Source organism: Caretta caretta, chromosome 14, assembly GCF_965140235.1.
Source record: "Caretta caretta isolate rCarCar2 chromosome 14, rCarCar1.hap1, whole genome shotgun sequence".
NCBI classification, from domain to species: domain Eukaryota; kingdom Metazoa; phylum Chordata; order Testudines; family Cheloniidae; genus Caretta; species Caretta caretta.
This window is the reverse complement of record NC_134219.1, coordinates 22,272,944-22,288,026: the sequence shown is the minus strand read 5'-3', so window position 1 is coordinate 22,288,026 and position 15,083 is coordinate 22,272,944. Positions and strand designations below refer to the sequence as shown.

The 15,083-nt window shown below is 47.8% G+C and overlaps 1 protein-coding gene across 3 annotated transcripts; it reads left to right on the top strand.

Moving 5' to 3' along the window:
- Positions 1 to 1,872: 1,872 nt before the first annotated feature.
- Positions 1,873 to 14,636, top strand: TVP23C (trans-golgi network vesicle protein 23 homolog C). Of its 3 annotated transcripts, none has more exons than XM_048817593.2 (7): positions 1,873 to 1,995; positions 5,617 to 5,699; positions 7,066 to 7,210; positions 9,622 to 9,711; positions 11,520 to 11,651; positions 11,778 to 11,906; positions 12,735 to 14,636. In XM_048817593.2, the coding sequence occupies exons 1-7, from the start codon at positions 1,897 to 1,899 to the stop codon at positions 12,765 to 12,767; spliced, it is 711 nt and encodes a 236-aa protein (XP_048673550.1). In that variant the 5' UTR covers positions 1,873 to 1,896; the 3' UTR covers positions 12,768 to 14,636. The 3 variants fall into 3 exon arrangements, with proteins under 3 accessions (XP_048673550.1, XP_048673551.1, XP_048673552.1); XM_048817595.2 differs by lacking the exon at positions 1,873 to 1,995 and adding an exon at positions 2,063 to 2,152; XM_048817594.2 differs by lacking the exon at positions 9,622 to 9,711.
- The last annotated feature ends 447 nt before the right edge of the window (positions 14,637 to 15,083 follow it).

The following is a 15,083-nucleotide window of genomic DNA, read 5'->3' as shown; positions in this document are numbered from 1 at the left end:
CGTACTGAAAAATGTACATGGATTTTCCTATGAGACCAATTTTATTAGTGTCAAGTTCATCCTGAATAAAGGGTCAGCACAAGGCCCTGTCTTGCTTAAATCTTATTTCAAGGGCTTAAGTGGGATGAAAATAGCGCATAGGCCTAGTGCTGGGTCTCTGCACAGTGGTGAATTTCATCCTTATCTTCCCTAGAAATTTAATTGCATTTAAACTTGATTTTTAACAGTTGAGTTACTTAACGCAATGCAGTCAGTACAGATGTATTAGGGTTTACCCATCAATAGCTGACAATGGGGAACATGATTTATCCTTGCTGGTCAATTGTTGTCACCTAACTCAAAATTAAAAATCATGTTTAGATATGATTAAATTTCCTAGTGAATACAAGCCCTTAAAGTACATGGGCCCCTCTTCCCATTGAAAGGATTGGACCCAGTGGGTTAACTTTAGGAATGTGTCAAAATTACTTATAAAATGCTAGTCTTAGACTGTGGCTTTATATCTGGTATCTGCAAGGTACAGACAACCACAGGTAAGTGGATTAACCAGCCAACTCAGGATTCTTATATAGCATCAGGACATACAATTTCAGTGTGTTCAGCTGTGCCCAGCTCCCTCTCTCAGCTGCAATTTTCTGCTCCATCGTAGTTTACAAAATTAAATCACTTTTGCTTTTAATTAGAACTTAAATGGACCTCACCTCAAAATCATGTTAAATCCCAGGTCTCAGTCATGTGACCTGAGATTATTAAATTGAATTAATTTTTAAAAAATTATTTAAGCTCCAAGTTTCATTTTGTTTGCATTTTCCAGTTTGGATCTTGGTGTGCCACATATGCTGCAACTAGAAGCAGGGCTGATTTAGCAGTAGCTGCAGAGCCCTTTCTAAGGCTTTGTCTTTGCTGCTGAAAAAGGTGTGATTTTTACCTCAGGTTTACTAATGCGCATGAGCAACCCCGAAGGAAAAAAATACAGTGAAGTCGAGGCATTTTAGTCAACTACACAGGTCCATCTGGGGATGTCCTCACTTAGCGTACCCATGATCAATCTAAAGTGCCTTGTCTCATCATGACTGTGTTTTAAAGTCAAGATAGCTTTCATGCATTAGTTACCTTGAGTTAAAATGTGCATCCTTCTTAACAGTAAAGAAAAGGCAACATATGTGAAGGGAATACACAGTAGTGTCACTCCATTGCTACAAATCCCTACCTCAGGACTGGTCTGCACCTAAAACTTAGGTCACCCTGGCTCCATTGCTCGGGGCCGTGAAAAATTTCACACCCTGTGTGCAAGGTAGTTAGGTCAAATTAACCCCCCTGTAATGCAGACAGGCCAATAGAAGAATTCTTCTCTTGACCTAGCCGCTGCCGTTCGGAGAGGATTTACTGCACCGCTAGAAAAAACCCTCCCGTTGCTGTACCAAGCGATTACACTGGGCGCTGCAGGGTTTGCAGTGGAGACGTGCCCCAGGTGTGCGGCGCTGGGCGGAGAGCGCTGCGGCTCCCTGGCACCTCGCCAGCTCGGCTTTGGGCTGGTGCCCGCCCAGCCATGCAGTAACCCGGGGCGACGCGCCGTGGGGAAACCCGCCCGGCTCCGCTCCGCTCCGCTCGCACGGGGGTGGGGACTGCATCTCCCAGCGCACAGGCAGCGCCCCGCTCCCCCAAGCCGGCCCGGCCACACCACAGAGAGCGGGGAGGGGCAGGGAGGCTGGTGCTGGGGAGAGGACGGCCTTGCAGGGCCCCAGCGCCGGCCATGGGGAGCCACCCCGGCCGCTGGGGCCTACACCGGGTCCTGCCGAGCGCCCGCGCCGCCAGGACAACCAGCCGCGCCCGTCCCCGTCGGCCAGGGACTGTCACTGACGCCTTCTTCATGCGCCCACCACCTGGCGCGGCGTGATGACGACACGCGACGGGCGGAGCTCACGTGAGGGATTGGCCCCGGGCGGTGACGTGGCGGGAGGCGGAAGTGAGGCGGCTCTAACGATGCTACGGCAGGTGAGGAGGGTCCCGAGGAGCCCGGGGTTCGTGGGATTGCCCCGCTGTTTCCGCTGGCAGCGGCCTGGCGCGGGGAGGGGCACAGGGTCAGAGGCCAAGGGTCGGGGGTCGGTGATTGAAGAGGGAGGGTTCATGGCTCAGAGGCCACCACGGGAAGGTGAACAGAGCTGGCGGTGCAGCCGTCGGGGCGGAAGGGGGTTCGGGGCGGGCGGGGAGCTGGGGCCGGAGGGCAGGGGTCGGGGCGGGCGGTGAGCTGGGGCTGGAGGGCAGGGGTCGGGGCGGGCGGGGAGCTGGGGCTGGAGGGCGGGGGTCGGGGCGGAAGGGGGTTCGGGGCGGGCGGGGAGCTGGGGCTGGAGGGCAGGGGTCGGGGCGGAAGGGGGTTCGGGGCGGGCGGCGAGCTGGGGCCGGAGGGCAGGGGTCGGGGCGGGCGGGGAGCTGGGGCCGGAGGGCAGGGGTCGGGGCGGGCGGGGAGCTGGGGCTGGAGGGCGGGGGTCGGGGCGGAAGGGGGTTCGGGGCGGGCGGGGAGCTGGGGCTGGAGGGCAGGGGTCGGGGCGGAAGGGGGTTCGGGGCGGGCGGCGAGCTGGGGCCGGAGGGCAGGGGTCGGGGCGGAAGGGGGTTCGGGGCGGGCGGGGAGCTGGGGCTGGAGGGCGGGGGTCGGGGCGGAAGGGGGTTCGGGGCGGGCGGGGAGCTGGGGCTGGAGGGTGGGGGTCGGGGCGGAAGGGGGTTCGGGGCGGGCGGGGAGCTGGGGCTGGAGGGTGGGGGTCGGGGCGGAAGGGGGTTCGGGGCGGGTGGGGAGCTGGGGCCGGAGGGCAGGGGTCGGGGTGGAAGGGGGTTCGGGGCGGGCGGGGAGCTGGGGCCGGAGGGCGGGGGTCGGGGCGGAAGGGGGTTCGGGGCGGGCGGGGAGCTGGGGCCGGAGGGCGGGGGTCGGGGCGGAAGGGGGTTCGGGGCGGGCGGGGAGCTGGGGCCGGAGGGCAGGGGTCGGGGCGGAAGGGGGTTCGGGGCGGGCGGGGAGCTGGGGCTGGAGGGTGGGGGTCGGGGTGGAAGGGGGTTCGGGGCGGGCGGCGAGCTGGGGCCGGAGGGCGGGGGTCGGGGCGGAAGGGGGTTCTGGGTGGGCGGCGAGCTGGGGCTGGAGGGCGGGGGTCGGGGTGGAAGGGGGTTCTGGGTGGGCGGCGAGCTGGGGCTGGGGTCGGGGCGGGCGGCGAGCTGGGGCCGGAGGGCAGGGGTCGGGGCGGGCGGGGAGCTGGGGCCGGAGGGCAGGGGTCGGGGCGGAAGGGGGTTCGGGGCGGGCGGGGAGCTGGGGCCGGAGGGCAGGGGTCGGGGCGGAAGGGGGTTCGGGGCGGGCGGGGAGCTGGGGCCGGAGGGTAGGGGTCGGGGCGGAAGGGGGTTCGGGGCGGGCGGGGAGCTGGAGCCGGAGGGTAGGGGCCGGGGTGGAAGGGGGTTCTGGGCATGGAACTTTGAAAAAAGTTGAGTTGTGCAAATGCCTGAGATCTTTCCATAAAGTACAACTTTAGAACCTGCTCCAGAAAGGTGATGAACAACTGTGGCTTCTGTTGACTTTATTGGTAGTTACTGGTTGTCCGTATCTCTCCGGGTCAGACTCTTATTTTGAATATTCTTAATTTTATAAACACTGTATCTCTCTATATTTCACAATTAAATAATAGTTATGGATTTACCATAAAACAATTTATAGCAGAGGGAGAGAAAATGAAGTGATGTAAGCACAGGAGAAAAGAGGATATCAGATATGATGACTATTAGATGAAGTGAGGAGAAAATAGAAGACCCTTCAGATAGGAGTAGCCCTACGGAAGGCATTTCTCCTGAGGGTATGTCTACGTTGCCCATGTTAAAGCGCGGCTGCGCTATGATGTGGGCAGTGTAGTCACGCTTTATCGCCAGGGGAGAGTTCTCCTGGCGATTAAAAAAAACCCACCCCAAATGAGGAGTGATAGCTTTAAAGTGCTGTCCATACTGACGTTTTTCAGCGCTAAAACTTTTGTCGCTCAGGGGTGTGGTTTTTTTCATACCCCTGAATGACTAAAGTTTTAATACTGAAAGTGGCAGTGTGTAGACACAGCCTAAGACTCAAAATTGTGGGATGGTTTCAGAAGATAAGCATTACACAAGCAGGGAAAGGTATTAAGAGACACAAGGAGTCAAATTTAAAAGTTGGCTAAAGAGTGGAATAAGTTGATTATCACAATCACATGGGTGTAATGTGTACTGTGTGGAATGATTTGGCATCTTGTGTGTGTGCAAAATAATTTAACTTATGTGCTTAGAGGAGTAGTGTAGCAGGAAAAGCAGCTGATAGGCAGGTGTAAAAGAAGGTGAGGTAAGGGCTTGCTTTGTTTTACATCCCTTGATAGTTGCTTTTCCTGCCATAGCCCCCCCCCCGCCCTCCTCACCTTCTGCCGTGCAGGTGAGCTACACACGTTTTGCACACTGATGGAATACTAGACTAATTTGTAACACTGCATTACATCAACACTGAATTTGGCCCATGGCCTGTGTATTTGGCTGGGGTAAGTCCACTGAGTGGAGTGGTAGGAGTCTTAAAAACAAGGGAAAATTTGAGCATATTCCTGAATTGAATGGGAAGCCGGAAAGATTTTGAAGAATGCATTATGTGATTTTCTTTGTATGCGGAGCAATGCTGCAGCAGTCTGCATGTGTGTGACTCCCACCCCGAACGACAAAAGTTTTAGCGCTGAAAGTGGCACTGTAGACACAGCTTTAGTTGATAAAAATGTGCCAGATGTTTTTTTAAAATACTACCCTGTCACACAAATGCCTGATTTAGTGTTAATGGCAGATAAGTGTGCCTACTGAAAGGAAAATTTACATCACTGGAGATATCTGAGGGCTTATCTACGCATAAAATTTGTACTGCTTTAACTATATCAATGTAGTTTAAGCGATGCAACCCACTTTGTGGATGCAGTTATATTGGTATAAGGTTGTTTACATCAGTGTAGCTTATTCTCACACGGAAAGGAGAATAAGCTATATCCGCAAAGGCACCTTTATACTGGCATAACTGTCCACGCTAGGGTTTGTACCTTTATAACTATTTTGGTTTAAAAGAAAAAGAATCACACTCTTAACTGAACTAGTTATATAAATGCAAAAAGTATGTGTAAATCAGGCTTTAGACAAGTAACTTCCAACTTCTGAGAAATATACAGTCTGTACTTCCACCACTCATGTCCTCTAGGGAACCCTAATATAACATGGACAAGCCCAGGTTTATGGCCTCTGAAAATAAACAACTGTTTTGTAAAAGTCCAGAAATGCTCAAAAGGAGTGAGGCTGTGTGCATAAAGGACTTATATTAAGACCTGAAATTACCCTACTGTTTGCAAAAGAGCCCTTTGGACTCAAAGCATGTGTTTAAGGTGGTTTTCACATGCAAGATGAAGGAGACAGTGTTTAAAACAATTTGTGTGTGTGAGATTTCTGTTGCATTTGTTTAATTTATAAGTTCTTTCCAGAGTCCTTTGACCTTAAGGCCTAATCCCAATAATTCTGCATAACGAAAACCATCCCCCCTTTGCATCTGAAAATACTGTATCAATTACTTCTCTTGTAACATTTCGTATCTGTCTGCCACTTTAGGACAGTAATGATGACACTGAAGATGTGTCACTGTTTGACGCGGATGAAGAAGTATCCACGAGATCAAAAAGGTCAAAGATAAGGTCTGTGGTCAATAGGAATTGTTCCTTCCTGTGTTCCACCCAGAAATGTGGCAAAAGCAGGACTGGCATGTTGGTTGTTGTATGTTTCATGTCTACTTATTGGTGCATGAGCAGTGAGTTTCTCTCTTTACTTAGAAGTGAATGTCATGTTTTTAAGAAATGTTTCCTGGCAAATGGGGAGGGTAGGAGGCTTACTCATGAATTGCTGAAGAATTTAATCTTCTATTTAAAAAAAGTCCACAGTCTGTATGTTTGTGATGTTGTGCTATCTGTGTGCAGACTCAGGAAGACAGTCTGAAACAATAAGAGGTGTGAACTGGCCAAAATCCAGGCTCCAGTGCATTGCGTCTTGTGTAATAGGGAGTTTTTCAGGACATAGAGGGAGGAGGAATCCTTCTTTCTAGGCCACTCCATGAACATTTCTCCAGTCTCATGTCTGGAATAGCCTCTGTTCTGTTTCCCTTCCCCTTGCATGCCATGTCATAGTGGCTGATCCAGCAGCCTCACTCCTGCTTTAACCCCAAATGCGCTGTACAGCCACACACAGGGAGCTCCTGTAGAGTAAAGCCTCTTTGAAATGGAAACGCACCAGAGCAGACTGAGAAAAGAGCAGCATTTCCCTATAGAGAGGTGCGATCTGCTTCCATTCATCTCAATAGAGTGTTTGTCTTAATGTTACCGTTCCAAAACTGCTACATACTGAGAACTTCTGAGGGGCTTCACCTGTTCCCTTCTTCTCTCCCACCTCAAATCCTGCATGCACTTTGAACAATGGCTACAGGCCGGATAAGTCTGTGTAGTTATCTCCTAGAGCAGTGGTTCTCAACCAGGGGTCCGTGGCCCTCTGGGAGGCTGCGGACAGGTTTCAGGGGGTCTGCCAAGCATGGCCAGTGTTAAACTTGCTAGGGTCTAGGGTAAAAAGCCAAAGCCCCACTGCGCAGGTCTGCAGCCAGGGGCCCTGAGCCCCACCACCAGGGCTGAAGCCAAAGTCTGAGCAACTTGGCTTTGTGGTCTCCCCTGTGGTGTAGGGCCCTGGGCAATTGCTCTGCTTGCTACCCCCTAACTTCGGCCATGGCTTTTGTATGCAGCAAAACAGTTGTGGCACAGCTGGGCCATGGAGTTTTGATAGCATGTTGGGAAGGGCCTCAGAAAGAAAAAGGTTGCGAACCCCTGAAAGCTCATCTTTCCCACTGTTGTCAGCATGCTCTGCAAACTGGTCTCATTTAAAGGCATTTGCCCTTCTAGGCTGTGCAGATGAAAAAAATCCTCTTCTGTCTTGAGAGAACATGCCCTCTCTTTGCCAAGTGGCTTCAGTCTTGTTTCAGAGATATATGACTGAATTGTATTTCTGATGTATTGTTTCCAGGCACCCAGTGGCATCATTTTTCCACTTGTTCTTCCGAGTCAGTGCAATAATGGTCTATCTTCTCTGTGAACTGATCAGCAGCAGCTTTATTGCCTGCATGGTGTCAATTATCCTGCTCCTGTCGTGTGACTTTTGGACAGTAAAGGTAAGGCCCCTTTTATCACTTTAAAATATTCTTTCAAGAGAGCAATAGGTCGGGTCAAACTCTGAATATGTTTGGCTTTGTTCAAAAATAAAGTCAACTCTTTTAGATCCTGAAAGTTATGAAACGTTACAATTTCTTTAAGAACTTTAGAAGTTCTGGGAATCTCTTAATCTCAGATTCTGTCCCTCTCTTATTTATTTTGGAGGGGTGGATGGGGTGGGGGTTAATCTCAGACTTTCCTTTGATTCACGTAATACACTATAGGCTTCATAAACAGAAATGAAGAGGTCTCCTTCAGATTCAAGACTTGCCAAAAAACCCCAACCCACAGTTTTTTCCTTAATATTATTGAAATTAATTGTTGTTGGGCTGAAGATGCTAGAAAATACATTGGCATGGCCACGAGAGATCCTAAACAATGCCTGCTTGCATTATACTTGACTCTGCTTATTGAGATCACCAAATTCAGGAATAAAGTACTACCCCAATACTGTTAGGAACTTGGCTTTCCACTCCGTTACCCTCTAATGAAGACGCCTTGCTTTACTGCACTAGCATTTGGCAAAGGCATTGCGAGTTCCCACCTCAAGAGAATCTACCAGGCTGTTGCTGTGGCTTGCCCTGAAATATCATGTTAATTATTATTAGTAATGCACACCTAATACAAATTCATTATTGGGCTTTAAAACAGGAGTGCACAGTTCTGCTGTTTGGTGGTACTAATAAACTGCTTTCTCTTTAAAGCTGCTTCTGCTTGTCAGAGTGATGTATATGGTGACTTTGTAGCCTAGCCCGTCAGACTGATGAGTTACCTTATTACTGGAAGTGTGAATATTGAAACAACAGGATCTTCCCCAGCAGCATGCCCCAACTGAGCTCTGAGAATAAGGATATGAGAAGCTATCTTTGGAGCCCAGTTAGAGTACGTAGTGCAAGCCTACAGCACATGACATTGCACATAAACTCTACATTAAAAGAACATTAAGATTACAAAGTCAAGCACTCTCAGAAGTTAGGAGATGCTAGAGTTAAGGTTGCCTGTGCAATCTTAGTTTTAAGACTAATGATAGTCTTAAATTATAAGATCACGTGCTATTTGTGATCCTAAATCCTCATTCCAGGTTCCTTGTCCCAGTCTTTCCCATCCCCAGTACCAGTTCACTTTTGAGGCTATTTGTCCCAAACTTCCCCACTCATCCCACGGATACCCACTCAGCCGCACTCTTCCCACCCTGAGGCAGACTACTATCTTGTAAAATTTCAGCTCAGACATTTCAGACAGCTGGTGAGGCTCATATCACAAAGTCTTACACTGGAATTTGTATGTCCTCCTCCTTGCAGTGATGGCCAGGGGCCTCTGACCTGCCTCTGCAGGACCACAGCCTCCCCCTACATCCAGTGAACTGGCCATGTGGCTGTTCAGGGAGTCTTCTGCAGCTCTGTCACAGCCCTGCTCCTTCACTCTTGAGTCAGGGGTGTGGGAGTCGTCCCCAAGCAGGAGATGTTCAGCAGTAGGGTGGCTTCCCCCGCAGCTTGCAGCTCATCCTCCTTGCAATTCTGGCTGGGGGGTCCTCTGCTCTATGGGGCCAGGACAACTGCCACCTCCCCCCCACTTTGCGCTCTGTCTTGGGTCCCTCGGCCATGCTGGGAGCCCCCTCCAGTCCCGTTTGTGTCAGTGCTGGGGGAAGAGACCCCTCAACTTCGTGTCAGAACCAGCCTTGAGTGCGGCAATCCTGCCACAGCCTCACTAAGCTGTTGTTACTACAGCAGTGCCCTCAAAGCAGCTTCCTGAGACACTTGTACCTATGCCACGATTTGAGCCTCACCGGCGGCACTACGTTTTCTTGTATTGTATTTCACGAGAGAGAGCGAGAAAGTAACGTGGCAGATTTAAATCAAATCACAAGTGCTTCTTGTGGGCTTATGTTACTTATTTAACATGTACATGCTTACCTAAGCTTACAAATCTATATATGCAAAAGATGTCACTTTTGTGAATTTTGCTTGTGAATTCTTTGGTTTAACTGTGCTGCATTTGCCTAGGCTGACGAGCTGTCACTGAGCCCAAATGGTTAAAGTTTGGCAAAGTTATAGACAACTGAAAACCGGGCCATATAATGGGAATGGTTAGGCAACCTTAAATATAAGCCATGCCGGTAGCTACTAGCATCACCTATAATACAGCTTAAGGAATATGGTCTGGTAGCAACCGATATAATAAGCGGTGGCATTGGTTGGTGAGATTGCCATGGCAACTGAAGACATTAGGAGTTTATAAGACATGGAAAGAACTGGTTTTGAATGTTCATTCTGGTATTTCATGGGCAAGGTACGGGAAGATTTCTTTGGTTGGTGGTATAGGGCTAAAATCTCTCTGAACCCCGTTTCCTCCTGCATTTAACCCTCTCCAGAATGTTACGGGCCGGCTGATGGTCGGCCTTCGCTGGTGGAACCAGGTAGATGATGATGGCAAGAGTCACTGGGTGTTTGAAGCCAGGAAGGTAAATGTTTAATGTTTGTGTTTTAACTGCTGCAGTTTGATTAAAATCTCCATGTGCTGAGGAGTGACACTATTGTGAGGTGGACATTTGGCACTAGTCACCGGCTGAAAGCACCAGCTTGTTTCATACAGGCTAGTGCATGGCCATCAAATGTTGTTAACCCTCAGCCACTTTCTGAACGGTTCTGTCACTATCCTGTCCTGATCTGATATGGAGCCAATGACCTAGAGGCTCTGTATCTCCTTTGGTGTAAATGTGAAACAGGCCATCGCGGAGAGCTGGAGTCCAGTCATGCCCTCACCTTTCATTTGTGGGATCCCAAAAGCAGAGACCATTTCACTGTGTGAAGTCAGTGTAAGATTTCTGAAATTAAATGTTTTAACTCTCATAACATTTCATCAGTCCCTAGCCTCTATTTTCCAGAAGCTAGGAATAGGCGACAAGGGATGATCACTTGATGATTACCTGTTCTGTTCATTCCCTCTGGGGCACCTGGTATTGGTCACTGTCCGAAGACAGGATACTGGGCTAGATGGACCTTTTTTCGTCTGACCCAGTGTGGCCATTCTTATGTTCTTAAACGATCCATCTGTTAATCTTAGATGTTTATATGGCCCCTATCACCATAGTGTCTGAGCACCTCACCATCTTCAATGTACTTATTGCTCCCTGGTGGGGCAGGGAAGGCTGTTATCCCCATTGTACAGATGGGGAACTGAGGCCAGAGAGACTGTGACTTTCCCAAGGGCACACAGGAATTGTGGTTGAGAAGGAATTTGAACCCAGGTCTTTCAAATCCTAGACTAACACCTTAACCATTGGACCGCCCTTTCTCCAGATCAAGCTAGTTTAGAGAAACTAGAGCAGAGGAAAAGAAATAGAATATTTGCAGTTCAGTTCAGTTGTCCGAAACGCCTAATGCTGTATTGGGTTAATATTGTCTTGGGGGAAAATATATTAATAGGGAATGGATGCTTGCTTGAGAGCTTGTCCTCACAGGTTCGATTCTTTCCACGTCTGGTGGACATGACCTCAGGCTCAGTAATACTAGGAACTAGTACGAAAACTAAACATAGTAAGTCTGTATGAGTTAGCACTGTCCCATTTGTCTGTACTACTCTACATAGCCCTACTTACTGAGGGCATAAGGATTTAATTTTGCATCTGTTGTTGCCTATACAGTGCTTTGAAATATACCAAGGGCTCTGCAGTATGTCTTGGCCTGTCTCATGCTGTATAATTATATAGTGCAATACAATACAAGGGACTTTTTAATAAGCAAGTGCTAAGTGTTAATAAAGATGCAGCAGTCCAGTTAGCTGATGATTGTTTAAAGGGGAAGTTTTGCTGGGTATGGCAACACCAGCTTTCTAATAGTAATAAGATGTATCGCTATTTCCCTCCCACCCCCTTGGTTTGTGATAGCGACACTGTACACTAGGGCATGTGATGATGGGCCACTGGTATGCTCTTCTGGTGGCTGATGTCATCGGGAACTTGTGGTGTTATGTTAATAGTTCAAAAATGTGCCTTATCCAGTCCCTAAAAATAGCGAAGGGCATATTCCACACCTTCATTTCAGTCAGAAAACTGACAGGAAAATCCTTTTAAAAAAAATGCCATGTTTCCACAGCACCAAGAGGGCTAGAAAGCTCCCCATGCGCCTTAGGAGTGCACCGAAGCAGTCAATTGTGCGCTGCAGTATGGATGCAAACCCATGTGGGATGTTGGTTCTGAGTTGTTTTTAATGATACTGTGGGCTGTACAAGTAAACAGACTGATCAATTTCTACTTCCTTCCATTTCCAGGCATTGGCTCAAGGGAAAAAAGTTTCATCTGAAGCAGAGTCCCGAATCTTCTGGTTAGGACTAATTACCTGTCCTGTCATCTGGGTGATATTTGCTTTCAGTGCCCTGTTCTCATTCAAAGTGAAATGGCTGGTGAGTTTAGCACCTCAATCCTATAGCGACTAGGTGCATTAAATACCTAGACAGATTTGTCACCTGTGACTTTAGAGAACTGGACAATATATCCCTGATCCTTGCATCTTTTCTCCTCTGTCACAGGCAGTGGTTACAATGGGAGTGGTTCTGCAGGGGGCCAACCTGTATGGTTATATCAAGTGTAAAGTGGGCAGAACAACAAATTTAACCAGCATGGCTACCTCCTATCTTGGAAGACAGTTCTTGCGGCAGGTGAGGATCCCAAAGGTTACTGAGTGAAGCCTAAATGTCCCTTCTCAGCATGTGTTTAAATAGGGCACATGGGACACTGAGACTTGGCTCATTAACCAAGTTACTTTGGAGCAGTCTTCTTTAGCCCAGTAGCTTTCAGCTGGCAGGGACATAGCAAGACCAAGCTAACTGCACTGAGTTTTATTGTCTTTATTGCTGCATGTAGAAAAGCTGGTACCATTCAATAATTTTATGTTGGTTTTACAATTTGCTGGGCTTGTGAACAGCGTAAAAAGTGGTGGTTTCATTGCAAATCTCTTGCTACAGGAGTGGAGGAAGGCTGTTTCTCACAGGCAATATCTGTGTTTCTGTCCCACAAACTCCCCTGCCTGGGCCTAAAGAGAGTATGGGGTGAGGGGTGGAAGAACTCCTTATTAGGAGTTCCCCAGCATGGGTATTCGTACTTTACCCTTTTGGCAGCCTGTCGTCCTGATGACTTAGCGTGATGCTCTGTGGTATACTTGGGTCTAAGGACAATGGTGAGCTACAGATGGAAGACACTCTGCCCCCACACCTGGGGTTGAGTAGGTGCCTCAAGGTAAAAACTACCTGTGCCTGATCTTCACTGGGATTTTACATTGAAATAGCTGACTCAGTATAAAAACACACCTCATTTTGCAGTGAAGATATAGACTAACTCAGTTTTTTGGCTCAAATTTAGTCACTCTTTGATTTGTCAAGGGTTTTCTAGCCAAGAAGGCACAGGCCATCTTTCTAAAGCATTTCCCCTAGGAATCCGGCTGTGACTAGCTTAGTTCTGAAGTAATGCCCCTTTTCTTTCTTCCACAGACTGTGGTTAAAGATGACCAAGCTGCATCCTGAAGACTGATCCAAAATTGGAGTGGATTTATACTGGTGAACAATAGTAAATGTTTTCTGACCATGAGTTTAGGAGCTGCATAAACTGTGTGGATTTTTTTTAAATTAAATCTTGTAAGACTTCAGGTCAGTTCTCCTAGCAAATTACTCAGTTTTTCTGCAACAGTGTGCATTTCAGAGCTCTTCTAATAGTTTGTTTGGTTAAGGCACTTGAGTTAATTCACCGAATCTTTTAATTAAAGAAAATCATAGATCTGGAGCCTAAATGGGAACTAAACAGTCTGGGGTAAAGTAAGAGAGAGAACTTCTGGGCATCCTTCCTCATAATTTGTCAGTGTGAAAAATGTAAACGAGGCAGGCTTTATATCATCCAAGGACTCCCCCATCCCTCCAGCAATTGCATCAAATAGCAATTCACCCTGCAGAATTACTAGTAGCAGAATTACTTTGGCAGTTGGAAGTAATGCTGTCTAAATCCCACTCTTATTCTGTACATTGACTGCAGCTAGAAGATGACCTGTTAGCAGATGTTGGTCTTGAACCTGTTCCCATTGAATTCAGTGGGACTTCTGTCATTGGCTTGGGTGGGATCTTAAAGTGACATCTAAGCAGCTCAGTTACTTCACTTATGAATGATACTTTGATATTCTGGACAGCCTGATTAACACCTGACTGAGAGGTTGTGCTGCAGCTTTGATTCCACCTTGCTCGATGTATAGAAGTTTTGCTTCCCAAAGAAGGCAGGAGCTAGGATGGTGTAGAACTAAATCCTTAGTGTGGGGCAGAATCCCCCCCTGACCCTGTGGTGTGTGTCTGAACAGAGAGCATGAGAGCAGGCAGTGGGTGTCGGGGAAGCCGTGCTAAATACTAGTAGCGAAGGGAAGCTGTGTGTGGTTGTTGCCTGGCCATTACTAATAAAACAAAATGCTTCATGCTGCCTTAACAGACCACAATACATCTACACTGTGCCCAAGGGGGATCTGAGGCTCCCTGGGATAGATGGGGATGGTGATACCTGATAAATGATCAGTAAGTTTGCCACTGCTGGAAATGGTGTATTGCAGACCTGCATTGACTGCCAGTCTGTCTGCAAAGGATGGCACTGCTGTTATTGGAAATAACTGACTGCTGATTCTCCCCCCCGGTACAGTGTGTGTGTGTGTATATATATATATAATAGAGAGAGAATAATGCTCAGGCTCACTTGCTAGTACAGTGCAGTTGAACATTATTAGTAGTTGAAAACAGCCCTTGCTAAAAATTCAGTGTATGATTCCAAACTTTTAACTGGCCACTCTCCTCTCACTCACTGTTTTGCTGGCAGGGCGGATTCATGCAATCTGAATAACTCATATTCCGGAGTGGTCTAAGAAACCTAATGATTGAATGCCAAGTTGGCAGAAAGGTTAATGTTACACTAATCCATGCTGTAATTGCTCCTCAAGTTGTGCCCACCAACAAATTAATTGGGATTGGTAAGAAATCTGCATCTGCTGTGTGCTCATGGACTTTTGGGTTATGTTGTTCAGTTAGATGGAGGAAGGTGATGTAGTTTGCTTGAAAAGTGGTGTCGAGAGGGGATCAATTCTCCCTTGTCCTGTAACTCAGTTGAAGGGGGATTGGTCTTTTACATCAGAGGGGAAAATACAACCCTGGATGGGTATTTTTTTAATTTAAAAGTATAGGTTTTTTTGGATCTAAATCGTGGGATTGCATTAACAGTGTTTTTCTTCCTATACTAAAGCAATATATTGAAATAGTAAAAATCTCTTCAAACTCCGGCACTGTACATTTGTTAAACTCTTTGGACGAATATCTTTTTGTAAATACATATTTATAAAGTCTTGAAATTAAATAATGCTTTGTCTACCAGATCGGGTGCCCTTACTAGAAACTGATGAAACTGGATTGACAGGCAATGGAATGATAACACAGCTTAACAAGGATTGCTTGTTGAGTCACACATGTTATTAACAAGGGCAGCTATAACTCCTTGCATCTGAGGAACTCAAATTGCTTTGCTTATATTAGTGCACACCACACCCCTCCGAGGTAGGTATTGCTGTCCCCATGGTACAGATGAGGAAACTGATGTGCCCCATGGTAACTGAGCAAATCATGGCACAGCGGAGGTTAGCATTTGGATGTTTCTAGCTCTATGCTCCGTCCACCACGCCACTCTAAAATATACTTGAGTGCAAAGAAACTGAGGGATGGACACAGGAAGAATAACAGTGACAAAACTGATCTTTGCAAAGCAGAGGGTAACAAGAGAAAAATCCCTCTCTAGAGTGGGTAATAGGGTTCGGGGGGTGGTGG

What these genes read in the sequence shown, in the direction of transcription:
- TVP23C (XM_048817593.2), top strand. Translation starts at nt 1,897, where the DNA reads ATGACGACACGCGACGGGCGGAGCTCACGTGAGGGATTGGCCCCGGGC. An exon ending in TCAAAAAGGTCAAAGATAAG is followed by an intron (nt 5,700 to 7,065) that starts GTCTGTGGTCAA and finishes TATTGTTTCCAG; the next exon opens with GCACCCAGTGGCATCATTTT. An exon ending in CATTCAAAGTGAAATGGCTG is followed by an intron (nt 11,652 to 11,777) that starts GTGAGTTTAGCA and finishes CCTCTGTCACAG; the next exon opens with GCAGTGGTTACAATGGGAGT.